We start from the raw sequence: 25,651 nt of genomic DNA, 5'->3' as shown, positions 1-25,651 counted from the left end.
AAGAAATAGAATGATTGTGCCTATGTTTACTGTGGTTGCAGGTGCAATACTGTAATAAAATTATATTCCTAACTCATCCATTGCTTGCTTTTGCTCGTTACCTAGGGTTCATTTACATTGTTGATATATTAAAATTTAAATCTCGCAATGTTCCATAGACGTTTCAAGATCACCCACTTCTAAAAGGAAGTTACAAAAAATTAACTCATAAAGCCTCTCTAGATGAATCTCAAATTGTTGTAGTTGCCAAGGACAATAACATGTGGCTTTGGGGGCTGAAGGGAGCCAGTTACTACAGATAAGAATTAAAATCAGCACTATTTCAAGCTGTGGGGAGCTCTATTCGTTAGATAACAGAAGATTCTTATTACCTCCATTATACCTGCATCTCCTTTTGGAGATGAAAATTCGGGAGGGACAGTGGCTCAGTGGTAGAGCATCTGCTTGGGAAGCAGAAGGTCCCAGGTTCAATCCCTGGCATCTCCAAAAAAGGGTCCAGGCAAATAGGTGTGAAAAACCTCAGCTTGAGACCCTGGAGAGCCGCTGCCAGTCTGAGAAGACAATACTGACTTTGATGGACCAAGGATCTGGTGCAGTATAAGGCAGCTTCATATGTTCATATGATTTTATATTTGAGGAGGGAAGTCATTATAGTAAATGGGATCATGTAAAAGAACAGCAGTCCAGATAAGGGATACATTAGGCGCCAAAGTCAAGACATCTTTTTTACCTATTATATAAGTCAGTTAATAATGAAGGTGGTTTATGTTCAGCTGATGACTCCATTTTGAGCCACATGAGTGGAAGAAGATACTAAAGAGCTTACACAGACTTCTGTCAGTGATATGACACCTTGATGAACAATTGTATGGCCTTGATGGCCTGTTCTTTCAGAGCAAAATATTTCTGTATGATAAGGAATGGAGCTTCTTTCAGCCAGCTGGAACAGGACAACTTTCTCACTGAAAAATTTAGCCTACAGCCATTCCATGGTTTGAAACTTCTATCCAAGCAATGTTTTCCAGATTGGTTTCTACAGAAGTTTATAAGCTATTCTACAAGACAAGATTAAAAATCAATTATGACAAGATTAAAAATCAATTTTCACATCATTAGCACTCTTCCCTAACAATACAGGAATGCTGCACTCATTCTAGGACATACTCTCAGTTCATCAACACAGATGGTCTTGAGGTAGGGCTGCCAAGCCCCCGGGGCAGGCAGGGGTTCTCCCACCTGGGAGGTTCCCAACCCACTGGCCCACATTGGGTGAATGACATCATCATGTTGACAACATTGCACACTGGCCACTCTAGGCATTTCCGGGAAAACTCTATGGGTTTCCAGATGCTCTAGCATTTGGGGAGGGGAAACCTCTATGGTACAATAGGTACCATAGAGTTTTTACCTCCCCAAATGCTAGAGTACCTGGGAAAACCATAGACCTAGGGACTTGGCAATGCTGTCTTGAGGAGAGATACACAGGACTCCCAAAGGATTTCTTGAAGATACCAAAGATCAAGCTAAGCACTCACAGTCGTTGCAGTAAGTTGCAGTCACAAACTGGGGAGAAGGGGTGTAAAACAAAAGAAGTGAGTTTTAAAGTGCCCTGTGCTGATTTACAGAGGAGGAGAGAATGAAAGGAAGCTGTGAAAATCAACAGCAAAGGCAATGAACATAACATAAAAAGAGCCTCAGAGGATAAGGCCAGTAGTCCATCTAGTCTCACACTGCAGATAAACAGTTATTCTGGAAGGTCAACAACAGGGCCTTTCCCCAGTGTTGCATCCTGGCACTGATATTCTGAGGTTACAGCCTCTCATCATGAAGGTTTCCTTGAGTTCCCAGGTCTAGCAGGCAGTGATGGACCTTTTGTCCATGAATTTATCCAATCCCTTTTAAAAGCCTGGGTGAGGAAAGATGGTGTTGCCAAGAGCAGCAGCTATCATTGCTATTTTAGCAGTAGTTTGAGTGCCTGTGAAACAGGGTTGGATTCCAACTGTCAAAGCTAGAAGAGGCGTGTTAGATTTCCATTCTATACATGTTCTATATAAATGACCTCAAGTGGTCTCAGATACCCATCAGTCACAGGGCATAGCTCAGCAGATTGTAGTGAGGAGCAAAGTAGTCAAATACAACAGAAGACTTCACTGAAGGAGTTAGCAGATCAGATCTTTCCCTGCCTTCCCTGAGCAGTTCACCATGCGTCTTAAAATTCTTCTCTGGGGATTAGGGCAGCCTCACAAGAAAAATGTGTCATACTAAGCAATACGAGGAATCTTTTTCACTTACAGATTCCATTAGCAAAGGAAGATGGAGGCTATTTCACCTGATGTCCCTTCATCTGCTGTACTTTGTCTCTCCATTGCTATCCTGGTCACCCCCTTTGTACTGTATTCTCAGCTATTGCCTTTTGTTAAGTCAAGGAAAAAACTCATAGACATTACATGGCACATTACTCCCACAGCATGCATTATGGCCCAAGGCCATAATGACCAGCAGGCCTGGCAGTTCCCAAGCCAGCTGGCTAGCAACCTGGGTGCACCTGGGCCAGCTGGCCTAGGTAATGAAAGCCCTTGGGCTGGCCCTGTCAGTGTCCCACAAACTAGGGTTACCAATCCCCAGGTGGGGAAAGGGGATTCCCCAGTTTGAAGGCCCTCCCCCTCCACTTCGGGGTCATCAGAAAGCGGGAGGGGGGAGGGAAATGTCTGCTGGGCACTCCATTATTCCCTATGGAGAACAATATAATGGAGAATTGATCCATGGGTATCTGGGGCTCTTAATGGGCTGTATTTTTAGGTAGATGCACCAAATTTGCAGCATAGCATTCAGTATCTCTCCTCAAAAGACCCTCCAAGTTTCAAAAAGATTGAACCAGGGGGTCCAATTCTATGAGCCTCCAAATAAGGTGCCCCTATCCTTCATTATTTCCAATGGAGAGAAGGCATTTAAAAGGTGTGCAGTCCCTTTAAATGTGATGGTCAGAACTCCCTTTGGAGTTCAATTATGCTTGTCACACCCTTGCTCCTGGCTCCACTCCCAAAGTCTCCTGGCTCCACCCCCAAAGTCCCCAGATATTTCGTGAATTGGACTTGGCAACCCTATCACAAAGTGAGGAGGCACTCATACCAAAAGCTCAGCTCACAAAGTGGTACCCTACCCAGCTAAGGGCAAAGTTTTCCTTCAGTACACTTCCTCTGGAGTAAGAGCCTCTCCAACCAGGCAAAGGTTTCTTGTGGCACAGGAATAGGGCTGCCAACTCTGGGTTCTGAAATTCGTGGAGACTTTCAGTTGGAATCTGGGGAGGGGGGGAAAAACCCTCTGCAGGGTATAATGCCATAAAATCCACCTTCAGAAGTAGCCATTTCCTCCAGGGGAACTGTTCTGTCTGGAGATCAGTTGTAATTCAAGGGAATTACCAGCCTCACTTGAAAGTTGTCAGTCCTACAAAAGTAATTGGATCTATCCCTTTATCTCTATCCTAATTGAAGGGAATTTCCAGGCCTCACCTGAAAGATGGCAGCCCTACAAAAGAAAACCATCTGGTATAATTGGCTCTATCCCCCTTATCCCATGCCAGCTTCATATCCCCCCTAGACTGGATCTGTTTTCCCTCTAAGCTGAGTTAGTGTGAGTTAGCTCAGTTTTTTAGCCTCTGGCTCTCACATTTTTATCTTAGGTCAGGGAAAATGATGCCTCAGCAAACTAATTTATTTAGTAGCTCACAACTTTAATGCCAGTAGCTCAGAAAGAATTTTTTGCTCACAAGACACCACAGCTTAGAGGGAACATTGGTTTGGACTTTAAGAAATTCCACTCTTCTGAGACGTCAAAAAACGTAAAGTTTTATCACAAAATACCCACTATGCTAAAATATTTGGACTGTTTGTGTGTGGCCGGGGAGGAATGTTGCTCTGTGCCAAAGAACATACAACATCCTACAGAGATAAACCCTTCCAAGTCCATTGAAGTCAATGGGTTTAAAAGGCCATAATTCTACTCAAGGTGGCACTGTAAATGTATGGAAACCTATCAACTTCTCTGCCAGCCCAGCAAAAGCTGTGCCTTGGCTTCCCTTCATGGAAAAGACCATAGGTCAATCCTATTTACCTCAGCTTGCTTCGTATCTATATAAAATTAATAGTATTTTTTTTTAAGCCAGGCCCTATGAAACCCTGGCATGAAAAAGGCAAAACATGTTTTTACCAAGCTTGTTGTTGACTGGCTTTCCCCCAAAAAACTCAACATTTTGGCACCTTGAGCTGAGTCACAGCCCATAAGGAACTCAGTTTCTATTCAAAGCCTCCCATATCACCAGTGACCGACACCACCTGCCCAGCAGAAGTAGCCTTTGGTTCAAACTGGAAGCGCTTATTGACAGCTGTTGGCGCAAACAGGACACATCTGTTCTCAGGATGACTTACCGAAACGTTCAGTGTGGCCTTTCGGTCTCAGCCATGTTGTATCAGCAGCAAGTATCAACAGGAAATTCATGCCATGGATTTCAGGCTTGGGGAAATTAATTAATTTCTTTCTGCCATAGTGGGCAAAGGGGGGGGGGATCTGTTTAGATTATCAACGGTAGAATTTCTCTAGACAGCTGAACTAGACTACTTTCTCTAGACTATTGTTAAGAAAAAGGAAGAACAAAGAATATCCAAGTTTTTCAGGTGCCATCTCTAGGCAGGTCATAGATGTTCACCAGCTTTTGCCTGCATTTTAACAGAAGCCTAAAATACAAATATGTGCCCCTTCCCTTACCAGGCACGACTCCCAAATCTCCAGGAATTTCTTAACCTGGAGTTGGCAACCCTAATCCTTGAGCAAATTGTCCCCCATTCACTTTAGGTTTCTCCATAGGACTGTGAGGTACACATTGGGGCACTGAAAAGGAATATAAGGTTATTCATTACAATGCCTTAGGTGAGAATTCTCAGATGAGGCCTAGCCCTCCTCTCAAGCCTCTTAAGATTTGTTTTTATACACTGGACTGCTTAATGACTTTATATACTGCTTTCTATGTCTTTGGACTGCAATGTGCAAATAGGTTTTATTATGAATCTATATTTAACAAACGCAAAGACGTGGCCAGTTTAATACTAACAAACTCTGGTAGGTCTTGTTTTCCTCATAAGCTAAATTTCTGGATTATGAAAAGAAATATGTGAAAAAACAAAGCCCCAAAAAACAAGCAGAAAAAGGGGAAGTTGGTACTTGCCTAAATGGTTCACGTCACCCCTTTGGATCCCAATTATAGCCCTACACCTCCCAATTATAACTCCAGATCTCGCTCAACCATGATATTTTTTTTCACACTAGCATTAAAAGTGTGAAATTGCATTTCTTTTTTAAGGAGTTTTTGAGAACATGACCAAGGGAAACTTCACCAACTACTCATTATGAGATGACTCCCAAACAGAGACAGACATGGGTCCGTGACAAAAGCCAGGTTTCTTCGTTCAGCCGCCACCTTGGGTTTGGTAAGTAGAAAAGGGGGTTTTTTTCCCCTATATTTTCTATATCCTGGGAAGTCAGACATGTGGATCAGCTGGAAGAAAAGGGATTGAATGACAGGATGGTAATAGGCTTGGGCATTAGGACTGGCATCTCTCTTTCTGTCCAGGAGTCTCATACTGAAATTCCGGCCTCTTGAGTGATGCTACAAGATTAGTTTGCTGTCACCTCCCAGGTGAGTTACTTTTCTGTCAGGGAGATTGGGACTCATGTCAACCTGCCTGAGCATCCTACTCAGCAGAGAGCCTGAGTGATGTATGAGGCCTTGGGAAAGATGCCAGCATTCCCGGTCTGTCCAAAGAGTGACACTCAGCTTTCCAGCTAAGAGCATCTTTCAGGGTGCTCAACTTTAGATGCTCTCCCTGTTTTCAGCTACTAAACACCATAAAAGCTTGAGTGGAGCAAGGAGCTACCTGAATATTTCTCCCAGCTGACATTCAGCTGGGAAGCCCAGGTGGGCAGCAGGCTCCTTGAAGTTGGTAGGATGCAACCTGAAAGCCTAGTTTTTGCCTGTAGCCTCCTGGTGCTCCAGCAGGCTTTGGAAAGCTGGCAGAGAGGGGTACTCCCAAATATCCTGCTAGCTATGGAGGCTCTTCCCATTCCATGCTAGCTGCCAGCCTAAGCAAGGGAGCTACCAGAAAGCCACCCCAACCTTGCTGATCAGTTGGGAGCTTCCTCAACTCCCAGGTGACTCTAAGGAAGCAATCATAGAGCAAGCAGCTTCTAAAACCCTGCACCAAACATGTTGCCCTTCTGGAAGGTTCCTCATCTTCTAGATGAGAAACAAGCTCTAGGGAAGCTAGTGAGGAGGAAGGGGGTTACCCAGATGCCTTATGCTCAGCTGGAAGGTTATTCATCTCCCAGAAAGACAGTATGCTCCAGTAAAGCTAGCCTGAAGCAAGGGGACACCTGAAAGCCTATTCAAGACATTCTCTGCTGGGAGCCCTTAGCTTTCCAGCTAAGCAACAAGCCACTGGGAAGCTACTGGAGACATAGGAATGCATTTCAAATCCATGGAAGGTCCTTCATTACCCAGATAAGCAGCAGGCTCCTGAAGCTAGCAGGGAGTGATGGAGCTATCTAAAAGCCCCTCCCAAGCCTGAAGCTCTGCTAAGAGGTTCCTGATCTCTCACAAGAACAATGAGCTCTAGAGAAGCTGGGTTGGTGCAAAGGGTTCCTAAAAGCCTAGCTTGATGCTCAGCTGGGAAGCTTTTCAGCACCCAGCTGTGCAGAAAAGCTAGCAGGGAGCAAGAGAGGTGCCTCAAAGCCTGCAAAGAGCCTGGGAGATTTTTCATCACCCAGAAAAGCTGCAGGTTATCAGGGAGCTAGTAAGAAGACATGGAGATACAGGAAAGCCTTTCCCAAACCTGATACTCCGCTGGAAGGTTTTGTAGTTCATAGATTATCAGATGCTGCAGGAGAACTAGCCCAAACCTGGGAGGTTCCTCACTTCCCAAATGAGCAGTGAGTTCCAAGAATGTTAGTGGGCAGTGAGGATGTTGCCTGAATGCCTGTTCCAAGCTGATGCTCCGTCAGAAAAGCAAACAGCTCCAGGAAAGCTAGCCCTGAGGAAGGAAGGTATTTGAAAGCCTGCTCCAAGCCAGGTTTCTGCTAGGGTGCCCTGGTGCTCCAGCAGAGCAGCAGGTCACAGGAGAGCTAGGGGGACACTCCTAATCCTGCTCAAAGCCTGGGACATTCCTCATCTCTGAGATAAGCAGCAGGCTGCCATGAAGCTAGCAGGCTGAGGGAGTTATCTGAAGTCCATCCCGAGCGTGATGCTGTGCTCTGAGGTTCCTCACCTTCAGAGCATCAGCTTGCGTGAAGCAAGGGGGAAAGCAGCTTGCATGAAGCAGCCTGGTCTGATATCAACCTGGGCAGCTTTTCAGCACCTAAATGACCAGCAGGCCCAAGAGGGCTAGCAGGGCACTTCAAAAGCTTGCCCAAAGATTCCTCAGCTCCTGAATGAGCAGTAGGCTCCCAGGAAGTTAGCAGGGAGCAAAGGTGCTACCTGAAATCCTGTTCCAACCCATATTTTCTGCTGGGAGCCCCTGGCTTTCCAGCTGAGCAACAGAACCCAAGGAAGCTATTGGGACATGTCAGATCCCCCACACACCCTGGGATATTGCTCATCCAACCAACCAAGCTAATACTTAGGAATGGAGCTATATCAGGGGTGGCCAAAGGTAGCTCTCCAGATGTTTTTTTTGCCTACGACTCCCATCAGCCCCAGCCATCAGTCATGCTGGCTGGGGCTGATGGGAGTTGTAGGCAAAAAACATCTGGAGAGCTACCATTGGCCACCCCTGAGCTATATGATAGCCCATCCTGAACCTCTGCTATGAGGTTCCTCACTTCTCACATGAGCAACAAGTTCCAGAGAAGCTAGCCTAGAGCAAGGGGATTCCTTAAAGTTTAGCTTGATTCTCAGCTGAGTGATTTGTCAGCTCACAGAAGAATAGAGCTACAGGCAACTAGAAGGGAGCAAGGGGGCATCTAAAAGCCTGGAAGGTTCCTCATCAACCAGCTAAGCCAGTGCTGAGGAAGGGGGCTACATGAAAGCATGCATGAAGCCTGATGGTTTTGCTAAGAGGTTCCTCACCTACCAGATGAGCAACCAACTTCAGGGGAGTTAGCTGGGAACAAGGGGGAGGGGGGTTCCTGAACACCTCTTCCAAGACTGTTGTTGCTCACCTCGGAGGTTTTTCATCTTCTAGAGGAGCAACAAGCTCTGGGGAAGCTCACCTGGAAAAAGGGGGCTCCTTAAAGCTTAGCCTAATCCTCAGCTGGGAGGTTTTGCAGTTTATAGATTAGTAGAAACGTCAGAAGAACTAGTAGGAAGTGAGGAGGGCTCCTTAAAGCTTGGAAGACTCCTCGTCACCCAGATGAGCAGGAGGTTATAACAAAACTAGCAGGGAGAAAGGGGGCTACTTGAAAGCCCATCCCAAGCCTGATGTTCATCCTCACTTAGATAAGCTGCAGGCTTCAGTGAAGCTGGAAGGGAGCTATCTGAAAGCCCATTCCAAGCCTGAAGCTCTGCTATAGGCTTCCTCAACTCCAGGGAGGCTAGCATTGAGCAAGAGGGCTTCCTTAAAGCTTTAGCTCCAACCAACCTTTCAGGGAGTGAGGCAGCTGACTGAATGCCCTTCCCAAGCTACAAAGTTAACTAAAAGATGAGCAGCAAGCTGTGGAGAAGCCAACCTTGAGAAAGGGGTTCCTGAAAGCCTAGCCTGATACTCAGCTGGGAGCTTTTTCAGCTCACCAATGAGCAGAAGCTGCAGGGAAACTAGTGGGGATTGAGCTGGGACTCTTCAGAGCCTGCACAAAGCTTGTGGTTCCTCATCACCCAGAGCAGCAGCAGCAGTTTTACAAGGAAACCAGCTGGGAGAAAAGGGGCTACATAAGAGGCCATCCCAAGGCTGATGGTCTTGCTGAGAGGTTCCTCAACTCCCACATGAGCAACCCACTTCAGGAGAGTTAGTTTGGGAATGATGGGTTTCTGAATGCCTGCTCCCAATCTGTTGCTCAGCTAGGAGGGTCTTCTTCTTTCAGATAAGCAATGAGCTCCAGGGAAGCTAGTGGGGAGCAAAGGAGCCTCCTGGAAGCCTGTTCCAAGGCAGATTTTCTTCCAGGAGCCCTTAGGTTTCCACCTGAGCAAGCCCACCACAGGGTGCCAATCCTGTCCACAAACCCAATGTTCTGCCAAAAGGGTTCTTGACTCCTAATAAGGAACTGCCTCCAAGAAAGTGAGCGGAGGGAGGGGGGTTGCTGCCTGGAACTATACCCCAGCCTGAATTTCTACTGGCTGCCTCTTGAATTTCAAATCAGAGCTGAGAATTGGGATTCAGGAAATCTGTGGAGCTGTAACACTTCCAAAGGCTTTAAGAGTAGCTGCTAGGGTGGTTTATTGAGTCCTGAAGTGAGATTGCTAACCTGCTTGTCTCCCAGAACTGAATGTTTGACTTTAGGGAAGTTGTCAGAAACCAGCATTTCTAAAGCTTTGTTTGAGATGGTTGACACTGTTTGGGGGCTTCATAACCAAGATGCAAGATGCCAGACAGAGAGCGATCCCAAGAAGTTTGGGGAGCCTTGGTTCTATCCTCTGCTCTGACACTCAGAAACTGGTGCATAGAGGAGCAAGACTCCATGCTTTTCAAAGGTTGGAGCAGAGGGAAGCTGGTGATGGAAAACAGGGAACTTGTCAGTAGAGCTGATCAGGCTAGAGCTGAATATTGCACTTTCAATGCACGTTATTCTCGGTCATATGTGAAACAGAGGTATCATTCTTTCAGACAGCACTGGCTAATCTGTGTGCGTTGGGTTGTTCTAAATGCACAGGAGTTAGGCCAACGGAAAATGTGGCAATCATACCATATGATAGGACAGGCAAAAGAGTAGAGCAAAAACAATGCGTGCACAGGAGGTCACAGGTGAGAATTTCAACAGGTCCGGAATAGGAAAGACCAGAATATAGTAGTCCTAAACCAAACCCCAGGCATAATTTCTAGTATGAGGAGAGGTCCATCAGTGGCTATTAGCCACAGTATATATACATGTGTGTGTGTATATACACACACACATATATTGGCTACTGTGTGACACAGAGTGTTGGACTGGATGGGCCACTGGCCTGATCCAACATGGCTTCTCTTATGTTCTTATAAGACACAGAGTGTTGGACTGGATGGGCCATTGGCCTGATCCAACATGGCTTCTCTTATGTTGTTATGAGACACAAAATGTTGGACTGGATGGGCCATTGGCCTGATCCAACATGGCTTCTCTTATGTTGTTATGAGACACAGAATGTTGGACTGGATGGGCCATTGGCCTGATCCAACATGGCTTCTCTTATGTTCTTATGTGACACAGAGTGTTGGACTGGATGGGCCAGTGGCCTGATCCAGCATGGCTTCTCTTATGTTCTTATGTGACCCAGAATGTTGGACTGGATGGGCCATTGGCCTGATCCAACATGGCTTCTCTTATGTTCTTATGAGACACAGAGTGTTGGACTGGATGGTCCATTGGCCTGATCCAACATGGCTTCTCTTATGTTCTTATGTGCCCTAGAATATGTGAGAGGACAGAGTGGGATTGGTAGGATTACCAACTGGCCAGAAAATGCACTGGCCTTAAATGGGCAGTTTGATCAACAGAAAATTAGCATCTGAAGCATTTCACAGCATGGAGCTAATCAATATTACCTCTTCATGCCTTCAGACTATGCTAGTGTTAAGGACATAGCCACAGGGGTCAGGTGAAAATTTGGACACCTGAAAAGTATTAAAATAGCACATGAACAGATGCTAGCCAAGAACCCTGATAAACGGAGTGATACCATCTAATTCAGAATAATGGATAAGAGAACACAGCTGGAATTGCTAGGGCTGAGGATGGGGACTCCTACTAGATAGGTAGCATTGTATGATATGTTTTTTAAGCATACCATTTTTTTAACGTATCTTTACCATGTTGTCTTATTAAATAGTTTGAGGTGACAAGGGGGCAGGCGATCTCCTGGTTTGAAGGCCCTCCCTCCGCTCTAGGGTTATCAGAAAGCAGGCAGAGGTTTGAATGTCCACTGGGCATTATACCCAATGGAGACTGGTCCCCATAGGATATAATGGAGAACTGATCTATGAATATCTGAGGCTCAGGCTATTTTCTTGGGGTAGAGGCACCAGATTTTCAGCATAGCATCTGGTGCCTCTCCTTAAAAAAAAACCCCGAGTTTCAAAAAGATTGAGCCAGGAGGCCCAATTCTATGAGCCCCATCCTCTATTATTTCCACTAAAGGAGAGGCATATGAAAGGAGTGTGGTCCCCTCAAATGTGATGGCCAGCACTCCCTTTGGAGTTCAACCATGCTTGTTGCAACCTTGCTCCTGGCTCTGCCCCCGAAGTCTAAATAGCACAGGACAGGTTACTGCAGAACAAATGATCCATCAAAGTATTCAGCAATGTGTGATGGGCAGAGCCCAAGAGTGGTTTGAGAAAGGGGCGATGTTGTGCTTTCACTGTGAATTGTTAGCAGGTGCAAAATAAACTGAAAGGGTAGCAACAGGTATCCAAGGCAGTCAGTGCCCCAAGTCAAGCCACAGGCATGAACTGGTTTAATAGATATGCCTCCTTGCCAGGGAATCCTGGGAACTGTAGTTCAAAGATGGCTAGGGAGATCTCCCAGCATCATCACCAAACTCTAGCTCCCAGGATTATTTGGCTAAACCCTGAATGTCAGAATTAGCATAAATCCTACTTATGTTTCTAGCAAAGACGTGGCGCAAGAATTGGTTCAAGGCAAGCTCAGAACCCAAGCTTGCCTAGTGCTTCAGCCATTAAACTCTTACTGTTGGTTAGTAAAAGGACAAACCAAGTTTCAGGAAATGGACAGTGTTTGGTTTTAAGGTGGCTAGGATCCCCACTGTACAGTGCTCTTCAGTGCTGTATCTGTTGAATTTCTGCCACTTCCTCATTTGTTTCTCCTATGCTACTAACTTGTAGCTGGCTGAACTTAGCAGCACCAAAGGGTGGGTGTTGTCTGTTTTGTTAGGAAGTGTATGGATGGTGCAGACCTCGTGTTTCTGGGTGTGCTCTCTTGCTTCTTAAGCCAGCTGTGAGGAACGTTGACCAGAGCTAAAAGGCAGGGCAGGGCTGGATTAACAATTAGGCCTAGTAGGCATTGGCCTATGGGCTCCCATGCCTTTAGGGGCCCCAGGCTGCCTTCTCTCCCCCCCTCCCCCAGTTTCCCCCCTGCTTGCAGCTCTCTCAACCTGCACGTGCAGCCAGCAACTGAGCTGCTCTTTGCCCAGCTTGCCTGGTGTGGCTGCTGCTGGGGATGTCACCAAGTTTGTCTCTGTCTGCCTCTCCCCTGCAGCATAGTAAAAGGGGCTTTTAAGAAGGCTGCAGCGGGGTTCGTGGGCAGTGGGGCAGTGGTGCTCAGACTCTAATTTGTGGGGCAGCAGGGCCACCAGACTGCCAGCCGCTGATAGGGAGACACTGAAACTTCTGCATTTAGAAATCAAAGCTGACATTTGCTGTGCAGACGTATTTGGTTTTATTGCCACCAACTATGGTTGATTCATAGATTGTCTGCCATTCTCCGCCAGTTTGCCTCTCAGTTACCCTGGTTCTTTCAACCGTAGGTTGTTCCCTTACGTAGCTAATAGATATGTTAGAAGAAGGCAGTAAACAGGATGCTCATAGCAAAAGATGATAATGAAATAAGTGGCAGAGTGCAAACAGTGAACGTTAAAAAGGGGCACCGGATTTTAAGAAATCTGTTGTCCAAAAGAGTAAGAGACGTAAGTCTTGACTTGTAATCAAAGTCTATTGGATTGCATTCCTTCAATTTCAGCCAGGTGAAACATGGGAGCTAAATAGTAGGACTCACAAAAAGGGGCAGATTAGCTAGACTGGGCAAAAAGGTTAAAGCAGCCATGTTTTCCATGCTTTGGATAGCAGCAGGCTTCATCACACACACAGGGACTTAACATCCATCTTTTTATCTTCATGCTAGAAAAAACTGTATCTGCAGGGCTAAATGTCAGGCACAAGTGTAGTGGTGCCAGCTTCCAGGTGGGGCCTGATCTCTCAGAATTACAACCGTCTATGGAGATCAGATCCCCAGGACAACATGGTCACTTTTGAGGGCATCACACCCCCTATGGCATTACATCCCTTCTGGGGTCCCTCTTATCTTGCAGGCCCTGCCTTCCCCATGCTGCACCCCCAGCTCCAAATCTCCAGTTCAGAGTTGGCAACTCTACACAGAAGCATGGCCAATAACAGGGAGATGGGATGGGACCATAAGTTATCAGTTCATAGAATCATAGTATCATAGAGTTGGAAGGGACCTCCAGGAAACCCACAAATACCCCAAATTCACAGGATCATCATCGCTATCAGATGGCCATCTAGCCTCTGTTTAAAAACCTCCAAGGAAGGAGAGCCCACCACCTCCTGAGAAAGCCTGTTCCACTGAGGAATCACTCTAACGGTCAGGAAGTTCTTCCTAATGTTGAGCCGGAAACTCTTTTGATTTAATTTCAACCCATTGGTTCTGGTCCTACCTTCTGGAGCCACAGAAAACAATTCCACACCATCCTCTATATGACAGCCCTTCAAGTATTTGAAGATGGTGATCATACCACCTCTCAGCCGCCTCCTCTCCAGGCTAAACATCCCCAGCTCCTTCAACCTTTCCTCATAGGACTTGGTCTCCAGACCCCTCACCATCTTCATTGCCCTCCTCTGGACCCGTTCCAGCTTGTCTATATCCTTCTTAAAATGTGGTGCCCAAAACTGAACACAATACTCCAGGTGAGATCTTACCAGAGCAGAGTAAAGGGAAAGTTTTCACGTATCTGCTCCACATGTGTGCAGTTCACATTGTGCTGAAAAAAAATTAACACACGTCCATGATTTGATGGTTAAGAGCTCCCTCCACAGCATTCTCAGTTATAGGGTACTACGTATTGTAGGTAATTTCCCAACGTATCTTCCTAAATTTTCTAATCATTTGACAGAACACAGCCACTGGGGCTGCAGTTTTGAGGGGGAAATAGATAGGCGAGGTATTTCATCTCTTTCACCATATCCAATTTTCCCAACAAAAACTGCTATCTCTAATGGCTTTTTCCTCTCACTTGATTTTAAAAAAACAAAATCTGTCTGGGCTGTACTTTGTTAGACTGTGGACAAGCGTTCAGAGGACTTCGTACAATTTTTTTTAAAAAAAAAACCCCTCTGTAAAAGAAATTATTATGCCAGGAAATAGGCTAGGCTAGAATGTTTATCACTAACAACTTGCTTGAAGGAGCTTTCAGTCCCCTGAACCCTCCTCAGTGGTTGTACCATTCAGGTCTACTACCTCAGAGACAGCTACTCCTTTCCCTTACTCCAAGGGTCCCCACTGTTGTGCCCGCCAACTTCCTTCTGTAGTCCACCAAGTGTTTTTAGAAACTGGGCAGAGCCAGGTGGGCGATTTGCTCAGCATCGGCCACGGGAGATTTGAGTAGCTGTGTAGATTTTTAAAAATGTTTCTTTAGCAACAGCTCCCATACGAACCTTCACTATGTGATTGATGGTAAGTCATTTTTTGTCTGGCTCCACCTCCTTTGGCAGCCATTTTGAGGACATGCCTACCATGGTGTGTCAGCATTCTAAACCCAGTTTGGTGTAGTGGTTAAGTGTGCAGACTCTTATCTGGGAGAACCGAGTTCGATTTCGCACTCATCCACTTGCAGCTGCTGGAATGGCTTTGGGTCAGCCATAGCTCTCTCAGAGTTGTCCTTGAAAGGGCAGCTTCTGGGAGAGCTATTTCAGCTCCACCCACCTCACAGGGTGTCTGTTGTGGGGGAGGAAGATAAAGGAGATTGTGAGTCACTCTGAGACTCAGTTTCGGAGTGAAGGTTGGGATATAAATCCAGTATCTTCTTCCTCTAAAGGTGTCTGCAGACTCAAAAAGATTGGGGACCCCTGCCCTAGTCCCACTTCAATAGTAGATAGCCTGACCCACTGTCTCCAGTCCCCTCTCATATCTCAATGTTCCCTCCCCTTTGCTACAAAAGCATGTTCTTTTCTGATGTGGCTGTAAGCTCTACCCACACACTTCATTACCCACCATCAGGGGGTAATGAGCAGGAATACACAGGAACGCAGTTCCAGCAGGCTTGGCCTTGGGGTGTGTGGCCTAATATGCAAATTAATTCCTGCTGTGCATTTTTGACAAAAAGTCCTGTATAAAATCGTGATGTCAGGAGGTGCGGCCTAATATGCAAATGAGTTCCTGCTGGGCTTTTTCTACAAAAAAAAAAGCTCACCCTGCTCACCATGGTATGCAAAATAAATCATCTCCCCTAATATTATATGTCAGTTTCACATGCACGTTTCTTGGTCACCCTGAAATTAATTGAATTATCATGAAATGCCAGTTCACAGATGGGAGTCAAGAGTTTTTAATGTGAGCAGGCATATGGCTTTTTAAAAATGATTTAGACAAAATTCAGAGAGAATCAACATGCCAGTCATTAGTGTCAGGCCCGTGGATATTCTGAACAGAATTCAGCATTGTACAACTGTCATTTCCTTTTATTTCATTTTTTTTGGGGGGGGGGGAGGAAGCAAGTTTGTACCCCTCTTGAGCAAGAAATAAACTTTAACATTTTTGAGCAGTACCTGGTGAAATCTCCCAGGCTAGTATAGGCAGTGCAGTGGTTCCAACGCCCCAAGGCATCCCCTTTTATGAAAAGCAGCAGCAGAAAGTATGCAATTGTCTTAAATCCAGGCAATATGGAAGTTTTTGAGCAGGGTCCTGGATGGATTTGTGCATGAAATGCATCTCGGTTTAACCTATCATACAGACCACTTGCGGGAATGACAAAATGCTATCTTGTAAGCTACCTTTAGCCCTTGGAAGACATGTGTGCATACCTATGCAGGGAGCACATCATCACCCTCTTTCTTTTCTGTTCCCACAGCAACGGCCACAGCCCCATCCGTGTTCCCGTTGTCTCCATGCTGCGAAGACATTTCCTCCGCTTCCCAGGTCGCCATGGGTTGCCTGATCTCTGGATACTTCCCTGAACCAGCCACCGTGCGATGGAATTCGGGAGCTATCACCTCCGGCATCCAGAACTTCCCTTCACTGCTGCAATCATCCAGTGGCCGCTACCTCTTAAGTAGCCAACTTACGGTCCCGGCCTCCCGCTGGCAATCTGAGACTTTCCAATGCAACGTTGCACATGCAGCTACCAGCTCTGCAACTGACTTAGAGATCAAATGTAAGTCCAGCAAGTTCTTTGTTGCTTCTGTTCTCCTATCTTTAATGGATAATAGATGGACAGGAGGGAAGGAAAACTTACGGTGTAGGGTTTGGATGGGACTGGCCACCTCCAGCTGGGGCCTGAAGATCTAGAATTACAACTGATCTCCAGACTTCAGAGATCAGTTCCCCAGGAGAAAATGGCTGCTTCAGAAGGTGGATTCTATAGCATTAGACTCTACTGTGGTCTCTCCCCTCCATCAAATTCCACCTTTCCCAGGCCCCACCCCCAAATCTCCATCAGTTACCAACCCAGAGATGTCAACCCTAGACAGGGAATAGTTACAGTGGAACCAAACACCCCCAAACAGAGGAACCACTTCATTTGAAGAGAGGAAGGTTTGGGAGGAAGGCTTCAAATGTGGGTCATAAAGAAAAGTGAGAAGGGTAAATATTATAATAAATATGTTAATGAACAGTGGAATGGGAGGATAGGTTTGCCAGCCTCTAAGTGGGGCCTAGAGATTTCCCATTTTTCCTATTGATCTCCAGCTGGCAGAGATCACCTCCCCTGGAGAAAATGGCTGCTTTGAAGGGTGGGCTCTATGACATCGTACCATGTACCCAACGCTTTTCAGATGACTGGTCATAATTTGAGAGCCAGTTTGGTGTAGTGCTTAAGTGCACGGACTCTTATCTGGGAGAGTCGGTTTGATGTAGTGGTTAAGTGTGCGGAGTCTTATCTGGGAGAACCGGGTTTGATTCCCCACTCCTCCACTTGCACCTGCTAGCATGGCCTTGGGTCAGCCATAGCTCTGGCAGAGGTTGTCCTTGAAAGGGCAGCTGCTGTGAGAGTCCTCTCAGCCCCACCCACCTGCAGGGTGTCTGTTGTGAGTGGAGGGGAGGCAAAGGAGATTGTGAGCCACTCTGAGATTCAGAGTATAGAGCGAGATATAAATCATCTTCTTCTTCTATATTTTACTGTTCCTACAGAGGAACTAGGTTAATGTCCTGTAGCACCTTGAGAGAACAAGTTTTCCCAGGTGTAAGCGTTTGAGAATCAAAGTTCTTTTTGGCTCTTGAAAGCTTATACTCCAAAAATCTTGTCCTCTACGGTGCTGTGGGAGTCAAATCTAGCTTTTCCAAGGCCAACCAAAATGGCTACCCTCCCAAAACTATAATTGCTTTAGTGAAGCTAAACATTTACAAAAGCCACATATACACACTTCTTCTTACTGAAGTATTTATTGTTGTTGAGTCCAAGTGATGGATGGCTTGTCGTGTGCATGAGCCCCTTTAATTGTCTCTGGTTGGCACGTAGAACCAGTGAGCTGACAAGAGGTCTCAGCAATTCTAACCATCATGAATGTGAAATGGGTGTAGCCACTGCTTTCCCCTCCCTTGTGAAAGTGTAGGTAAGGTGATGTTCCATCGGTTTAAAGAAAAGACACCTTCTGAGGGAAAAGTCGTTGCAGGAAAGCAAGTCTGATAAGCACAGAGGGTAAGGCTGTTCCAAGTCTGAGGAGCCGTGTGGCAAAATCAGGAAGATGATGAACAAGACAAAATGGCAGCTGAGTCTGGGCAGATCGTGATCCTGATGTCTCCACATATGCCATGAGGAGGGTGCTATCTCTTCTTCGCCCCCAGATATATTTTTGAGTTTAAAAGGTTATATTGAATTGGAGCTCAGAGATAGTATGGTACATGCTCATTCATCAGAAAGAGAACATTCATACTTCTCATGTATTTTTCTTCTTTCAGCCTGCGCTCGCCATGACCCAGTGGCTCCAAAAGTCTACCTCCTCCATTCCTCCTGCAACCACAAGACTGATGACTCCACCATTCAGCTTGTGTGCTTTATCACAGACTTCTACCCTAGCACAATCACAGTGAATTGGCTGGTGGACGGAAAATCCGGGGTGCTGGCTGCCCACACTGAGTCTGCCAAGAAAGACGCTACTGGGTTCACCTTCAGCACTACCAGCACAGTCAACATTACCCAAGTAGAGTGGAAAGAGGGGAAGACATACACCTGCGAGGTGATCCATCAGGAAAACTTAGTAAAGAAGCACGCCTCAAAATGCCCAGGTAATAGCTACTTAGTTGGGACTTGATTGGGTTTGTGCTGCTGAGCATGAATTGAGGAGAGAAGGACAAGAAATAGGGGAGAGATCTATCAGTGTCATGGAGAGTTACCATAGGGACAGCTTCCTGCCATCATCCAGAAATACATAATAAGATACCATTATGGTCCATTGGAATTAGGAAGGGATCCTTTCCCCTTCAATCTGTCTCCAAACCCATACTGTCTTCTGATTAGTGAATTCCTTTAGAACAGTGGGCCTTTAGAACAGTGGCCATTTGGCTCCTCATCTCCACACTTGAGGTACATCTCTTGGTCATCACCAACATACACCCAAGTTGCTCTTAATGCCTACTTGCTTCTCTATTTCCTTCATTCTGCTCTGAGAAGCACACCAGGCCATCCTGATCTCATCAGAAGCTAATTATTATTATTATTATTATTATTATTAATTTCATTTATATCCCGCCCTCCCCCACCTTGGCAGGCTCAGGGCGGCTAACAGCAATCCATAAAAACACACCATAATAAATAAAACATTAGAATTACAATATAGAACAATAAAACATTAAAACATTAAATTAAAAACCAGTCTAGTAGATACAATTATACTGCGGTATAGATCTTTGGACCGCATTGGCGGATCTTTAATTACCATTTTTCTTAGCAGTCCGAATATGCTGATTTAAAAAGGATGGTCTTGCAGGCCCTGCGGAACTGTTCAAGGCTCCGCAGGGCCCGCACCTCCTCGGGGAGTCGGTTCCATAGGGTAGGGGCCGCGATCGAAAAGGCCCGTATTCTGGTGCTCTGATATTTAACTTCCTTCGGCCCAGGGATAGTCATTAGGTTTTTCCCCGTTGACCTCAGTGCTCTCTGGGGTTCATATGGGGAAAGACGGTCCCTCAGGTAGGCAGGTCCTCGGCCATATAAGGCTTTAAAGGTAACGACCAACACTTTGTACTGGACCCGGTATATAATCGGCAGCCAGTGCAGTTCACGTAGTCCCGGCCATATATGCTCCCGTTTCGGGAGTCCCAACAACAGCCTGGCCGCCGCGTTCTGCACTAGCTGCAACTTCCGGGTCCGGCACAGAGGTAGCCCCAAGTAGAGGGCGTTACAGTAGTCTAGTCTTGAGGTGACCGTTGCGTGGATCACTGTTGCGAGGTCCCGGCGCTCAAGGAAAGGGGCCAACTGCCTTGCCCGCCTCAGATGGAAGAATGCTGACTTGGCAGTGGCTGCTATCTGGGCCTCCATCGATAATGAAGGCTCCAGTAAAACACCCAGACTCTTTACCTGGCGCGCTGCTTTCAATGGCGCACCATCGAAGGCCGGGAGAGCTATTTCCCTTCCCAGAGCGCCGCGACCCACGCATAGGACCTCTGTCTTCGCTGGGTTCAACTTCAGCCCACTCAGCCTGAGCCATGTCGCAACAGCCTGTAATGCCCGGTCGAGATTCCCTGGAGCGGGGTCGGGCCAGCCATCCATTAGTAGATAGAGCTGGGTGTCATCTGCATATTGATGACAACCCAGCCCAAACCGCCGGGCAATCTGGGCAAGGGGGCGCATATAGATGTTAAACAGCATCGGGGAGAGAACTGCTCCCTGGGGCACCCCACAATCCAGTGTGCGCCTCCGGGACCGCTCGCTCCCGATAGCCACCCTCTGTCCCCGACCTAGGAGAAAGGAGGAAAGCCATTGCAAGGCCAACCCCTCGACCCCAATGTCGGCGAGGCGGCGCGTCAGTAGCCGATGGTCGACTGTATCAAATGCAGCCGACAGATCTAACAGCATCAGTACCGCAACGCCGCCCCGATCCAGTTGCCGTTGGAGGTCATCCACTAAGGCGACCAGCACCGTCTCCGTCCCATGGCCCGGCCGGAAACCAGACTGACATGGGTCTAAGACAGAAGCGTCATCCAGAAACCCCTGTAGCTGCAACGCCACGGCCCTCTCAATAAGCAGGGTCAGCCTTGGTTAGTACGTGGATGGGAGAGCTACAAGGAAGTCCAGGATAGGCAGTGACAAACCACCTCTGTTTGTCCCTTCCTTGAAAACCCTACAGGGTCACCATAAGTCAGCCGTGACTTAACAGCCCTTTTCACCACCTCCCCCACCACCCCAAGGAGCACACTATTGTTAAATGGATGTTAACTCCTTAAATTATGAAGAACTACATTATGCTACAAGGGGTATCCTGGGCTGTTTCCAAATTGATGTATCACAAAGCCTCAATTAAGGAAACAGATGAACAAATAAGCTAGGGGTACTCAAGAGGGGAATCCTGACAGTGATGGTTCAGAAAGAGGGGGATATGGCAGAGTAGACCAGGGGACAATTAACAGGCTGAAATGGGGGTATGGGGAGCCCTGGGGCTTGACATGGTGGGCTCTTGCATCCCCAGGTGTCAGCGGTGCATGTACAACCAGTGGCGCTAAGATCTCTATCACGCCTCCGACTCCGGCTGACCTATACATGAATGGAGATCCCAAGCTCATCTGCGTGATAGCTAATCTTGAAAGCGATGTGGGACTAAAAGTGACCTGGTCCTGGGAGAAACCAGGAACCTTGATCCCCGAACCACTGGAAACTTCATCAAATGAGGATGGCACCTTCACAGCTGAGAGTTCCCTGATTGTCTCCAAGCAAAGCTGGCTGGCAGGGGACATCTACACTTGCAAAGCGGAACATGCAGCCTTTGTTGCTCCCCTAAGTATGCCGATTGCCAGAAAGACAGGTAAGAGGAGGAGGGTTCTTTTCCACTATGTGAATCTCAAGCCTTATTTTACAGCAGCCTCTAAGCAGGGATCTCTGCAAGAGTTACATCAGCTTACCTTGGAACATCTGCCGTTCCCCGTGATCAAGTTGGATGGTGGCAGATGTTTATTTTTTTTTTCCAACACGTAGAAATTTTCTGTTAGACACCTACCAGTTTCGCACTAGGGCTTGTTCCGGGTGGAGATCCCTTTTGCCCCTGGTGCTTCTCTTCGTTTTCGCACAAGCTGCCACGGAGCAATGAGTTGGCTCACCGCTCTCCTGCAGCAAGCGGAAACCGCTTGAAAGAGGGTCTTGCTTGAAGTGGGAAAGTGGCGCACCAACACGCAGCTCCACGGCGGCTTGTGCAAAAACCGAGAGAAGTGCTGGCGAAGAAGCCCAGTGTGAAATCAGTCACCATTTTCCAGTGGGGGTCTGCACAGTCGTCTCACCATATCTGTTCAAGGAGGTTTGTAGTTTTAAAAAAAACCTGAAAAAGCATGACCAGATATTGATTGTGAGGTCAGAGAAAGCACCGGTATCTCTATTATACTGCCTATAGCACATGAAAAAACCTGGCATCTGCCACCATCCAAGGATCCAACCATGTGGTAACTTTCCATCTTTGATATTTTTTACCCAGCATAGGCCTTAATGGACCGTTTGCCCCCCAAAATCCATTGTATTTATGTCCTTAATGATCATTTTATATATTCAAGCAGCCCCATGGGCACTTGAAGGGTAACTTATCAGATGCCAAGATGCTGTGTGAAGGAGAGAGCTGATAGATGTGAATGTGAATTTTTCCTCCTTTCCAAGTATCCAACTGTGTAGCTCCTGGAATACACAAATCATGCCTCAAGGACAACCATGGGTTCTAAACTAGGCAGTTACATACTGTCTGAGAAATCAGGCTGTGAGAATGTACCCAATCTCTACTCTTGCTTACTTTTCTAGCTCAAAAAGCCTCACACATCACAAGGTATTCTGGCCCACTTAAATGTAGGCACGCTCAAAGAGAGTTGCTAAAGTGAGGCCTTTCTTTTCAGGGTGTTTCTAAAGTTGAATGTGTCCTTTTGTTTCTAGTTGTGAATGCTGTTAGAATAGGGCCTGCTTTATTTTTTTCCCAGAGAGAATTACTACTTCCTGAGTGGGGGAGGGGAGCTGGACACCAGTGGGAATCTAGGCCGTCATCAGGTAGTTTCAGTGAACACACCCCACCTGACATAGAAAACACAAGGAATGTTTTCTTGGACATAAAGTTTGTGGGTGTGTGGAGCTGATGATGAAGGTGGATCACGTGTCCTTTGTCCTAAATTGAATAACAGTTAATTTTCTCTTGCTACATTCTTCTTCTCTTCACAACAAGGCAAGCGCACCCGCCCCCATGTGTACCTCTTCCGCCCCCACAATGAAGAGTTGAGATCTCGCGATCCAAATGTATCCCTGACCTGCCTGGTCCTAGGGTTCAATCCTGAGGAAATCTCCATTCAGTGGCTCGAGAATCACAATGCTGTGACAGAAGACAACCATGTTACCACCCCAGTCCTGATGGATAGCAATCAAGAGTCCTTTTATGTCTATAGCAAGCTGACAGTCCCCAAGAACAGCTGGAACAATGGCAATTCTTTCACCTGCCACGTTGTCCACGAAGGGCTCGACATGAAGTACACCCAGAGGACCATTGAGAAAATTCAGGGTAAAAAATGAAGACCATTTCCATTCCAGCATTGTTACCTTTCTCCCTGACCCCAATTCACTGAATTGTCTCTAGCATTGTCAGATTTAACCCTGTGTAAATAATTTCCATGCATTCATTTGTGGTTAACTGCCAAATAAAAGAGAACTCACCCAAAGGTTCATTCGCATATATTCTTTGTTATGATCTCTTTCTGGGACATCAGTGACTTGGGTGGAATGGGTGGACAGATTCTCGAACTAAGCTGAGCCAGGATAAATTTCTCAAAGGCGGACTGTTGGCGTCGGTGGTGAAATGCCTTTTTCACAGTCAAATGGGTATCCCGTTTTTCAACAAAGGACCTTAAAGCTGAGTAGGTGAAGTTATCCCATTTAACTTCACAGCAACCCAGTGAAGTTGGGAGAAAGAGTGATTTATCCCAAGCCACCCAATGAGCTTCATGGCTAGGTAGTGATTTGAACTTGGGTCACTTTATCCAACCCTATCCTCAATATTCCACACTGACTTCTCTCAGCACACAATTAGGCACTCTCCATTTTATTTTAGGGCATGAATGCAGAAGACTTTGATATCAAGAAGGGGTATTTATTTGTGATTCATTTACAAGTCTCCCCTCAGAGTTTCCACTGTGGCTTCAACTCCTTCTCCGCTCCCTCAACAAACACCTCTCTTGACCAACTATCATTGAGCCACTGAGTATTTAAACCAGCCAATCAGTGCAGAGGTCCAGTATTCTACCCCACAAACATTAAGTTTACTATATATAAAATATAAAACAAGAAAATAAGATATAAAACAGGATCCTGACATGCCTAAACTCAAATGAATTCACAATATGGGTATGGAAGCAAAATATAAGTCGTTTCGGGTTACTAAAATAAGCCATTGATATCATACACACATATACACTGAAGGATAAATCCAGAGCCAGATGACGTAACTGCTGAGGGAAACAACTAAGTGCATTAATGTCAGACTTTCCTAAATAAATAATATGTCATATTAAATAACTTTGCCTAATTAATATCAGTACACACACACACACGTGCATAACATCCCATCAATCGTAGAAAGATGGAGGGAAAACTCCCTCTCTTTATGTTTTCATTCTCCACAAAGTCCCTAAATCTTGATCTTTAAATACAAAAACTGGGAGCTGCCTCATAATAGGTCACCTCAATGGGCCATCCAGCGCAGTGTTGCCTATTGACCACAATAGGTCTTTACCGTCATCTTATAGATGACTTTTAAAAGGCGATAAGACAAATAGGTCTATAAGCATTATCACTAGCTACATAGAGTTTCTGTGTTCAGGCACAGTACCTTTTAATCCGTTGGTGAAGTACAAAAAAGTAGGGAAAGGCTGATGAATCTGTGCCCTGCTTATGGGCTTCCCAAAAACAACTAGAGGACTGTAGCATGTGGAAAGAGGGAGCCTTGGTATGACCCACCAGGGCATATTTTCCAATATCAGACAAAGGTCTTTCCCAACCAGGGTTCCTGAGATCATTTTAATTGGACAGGCCAACAAAAAGAACATGAGGGGGCAGGTCTTTTAAATGCACAAAATGGCTGAAACTGTGACTACCCAATGTCAATTAAATACCATGACAGGTGGACATTTGGGCTTCTCCCCTTTGCATCCGAATTCCCTTCAAACAAGCCCATATTGCAAATGAGTCAGGGAAGAGCTGGGACCAATGTTCCCTCTAAGCTGAGTAAGCATGAGCTAGCTCATAGATTTCTAGTCTCCAGCTCACAGAGCCCCGTGGTGCAGAGTGGTAAAGCTGCAGTACTGCAGTCTGAACTCTGCTCACAACCTGAGTTCGATCCCAGCGGAAGCTGGTTTCAGGTAGCCGACTCAGGTTGACTCAGCCTTCCATCCTTCCAAGGTCGGTAAAATGAGTACCCAGCTTGCTGGGGGGAAAGTGTAGATGACTGAGGAAGGCAATGGCAAACCATCCCGTAAAAAGTCTGCCGTGAAAATGTTGTGAAAGCAACGTCACCCTAGAGTCGGAAATGACTGGTGCTTGCACAGGGGACCTTTCCTTTCACATATTTTTGTCTTAGCTCAGGAAGAATGACCCCAGATCACAATTTATGCAGTAGCTCACAACTTTAATGCCAGTAGCTCACAAAGTAGAATTTTTTGCTCACAAGACTCTGCAGCTTAGGGGGAACATTGGCTGGGACCTGATACCACACTAGAGTTTCCCATCAAGCAAGGAGTAGTTTTAATCAAAATGACTGAAAAGGCTGAGCCAAACTGGCGTGGACCGTGTGGGTGGATAGCTCTAGTGGACAGATGTAGTATAAGGAATATTGGGGGAAAATAATGAATTCAAAAATGATCATGGTCCCAATCACAAACTTGGCTTTAAACAGCTTTTTACCAAGTTATTTCAGTGGAGCCAAATTGTTGTTTCCTGTTCACAGTTGGGGGAGGAGGTAAATAAATCATTCAATGGCCTGAGAGAGAAAGCTGGTATATTCTTTAAGGTGGATTAATAGACTGAGAACATATATTGAACAGTGGGAGGTGTGAGAGGAATGTATGGGGGGAGAATTTCTGGCTCGACCAAGACATGCTCACAAAATCAGGAGAAAGAAAGGGTTCGGCTATTCCATCAAAACAGATACTCACCAAAATGAAGCGGGTATCTACTTCAACACCTCTGACATATAAAGAGATAAACTTCTATGTCAAATGAGAAAGAGGAAGGGATTTCCAGGCTCACTTGATCTCAGGAACCCCTTGTTTTGGAGAGAGGCCTAAGATGCTTTGCCTTTCTTTTTCTCACATCTACATAACACATTAAACCTCACATCTATGTAACATTCAA

The 25,651-nt window shown here is 46.1% G+C and overlaps 1 gene segment (V, D, J or C); it reads left to right on the top strand.

The window, feature by feature from the left end:
* The first annotated feature begins 16,065 nt into the window (after window positions 1-16,065).
* Window positions 16,066-22,819, top strand: LOC132584620 (immunoglobulin heavy constant gamma 3-like). The segment is given in 4 exon segments: window positions 16,066-16,294; window positions 18,037-18,363; window positions 20,760-21,092; window positions 22,479-22,819. Coding segments are annotated over 4 exon segments (1,230 nt in total).
* Window positions 22,820-25,651: the final 2,832 nt, after the last annotated feature.

The sequence above is a fragment of the Heteronotia binoei genome, chromosome 15 (assembly GCF_032191835.1).
Source record: "Heteronotia binoei isolate CCM8104 ecotype False Entrance Well chromosome 15, APGP_CSIRO_Hbin_v1, whole genome shotgun sequence".
Taxonomy (NCBI): Eukaryota; Metazoa; Chordata; class Lepidosauria; order Squamata; family Gekkonidae; genus Heteronotia; species Heteronotia binoei.
Note: the sequence above shows the minus strand (reverse complement) of the source record. Positions and strands in the feature narration are given on the sequence as shown.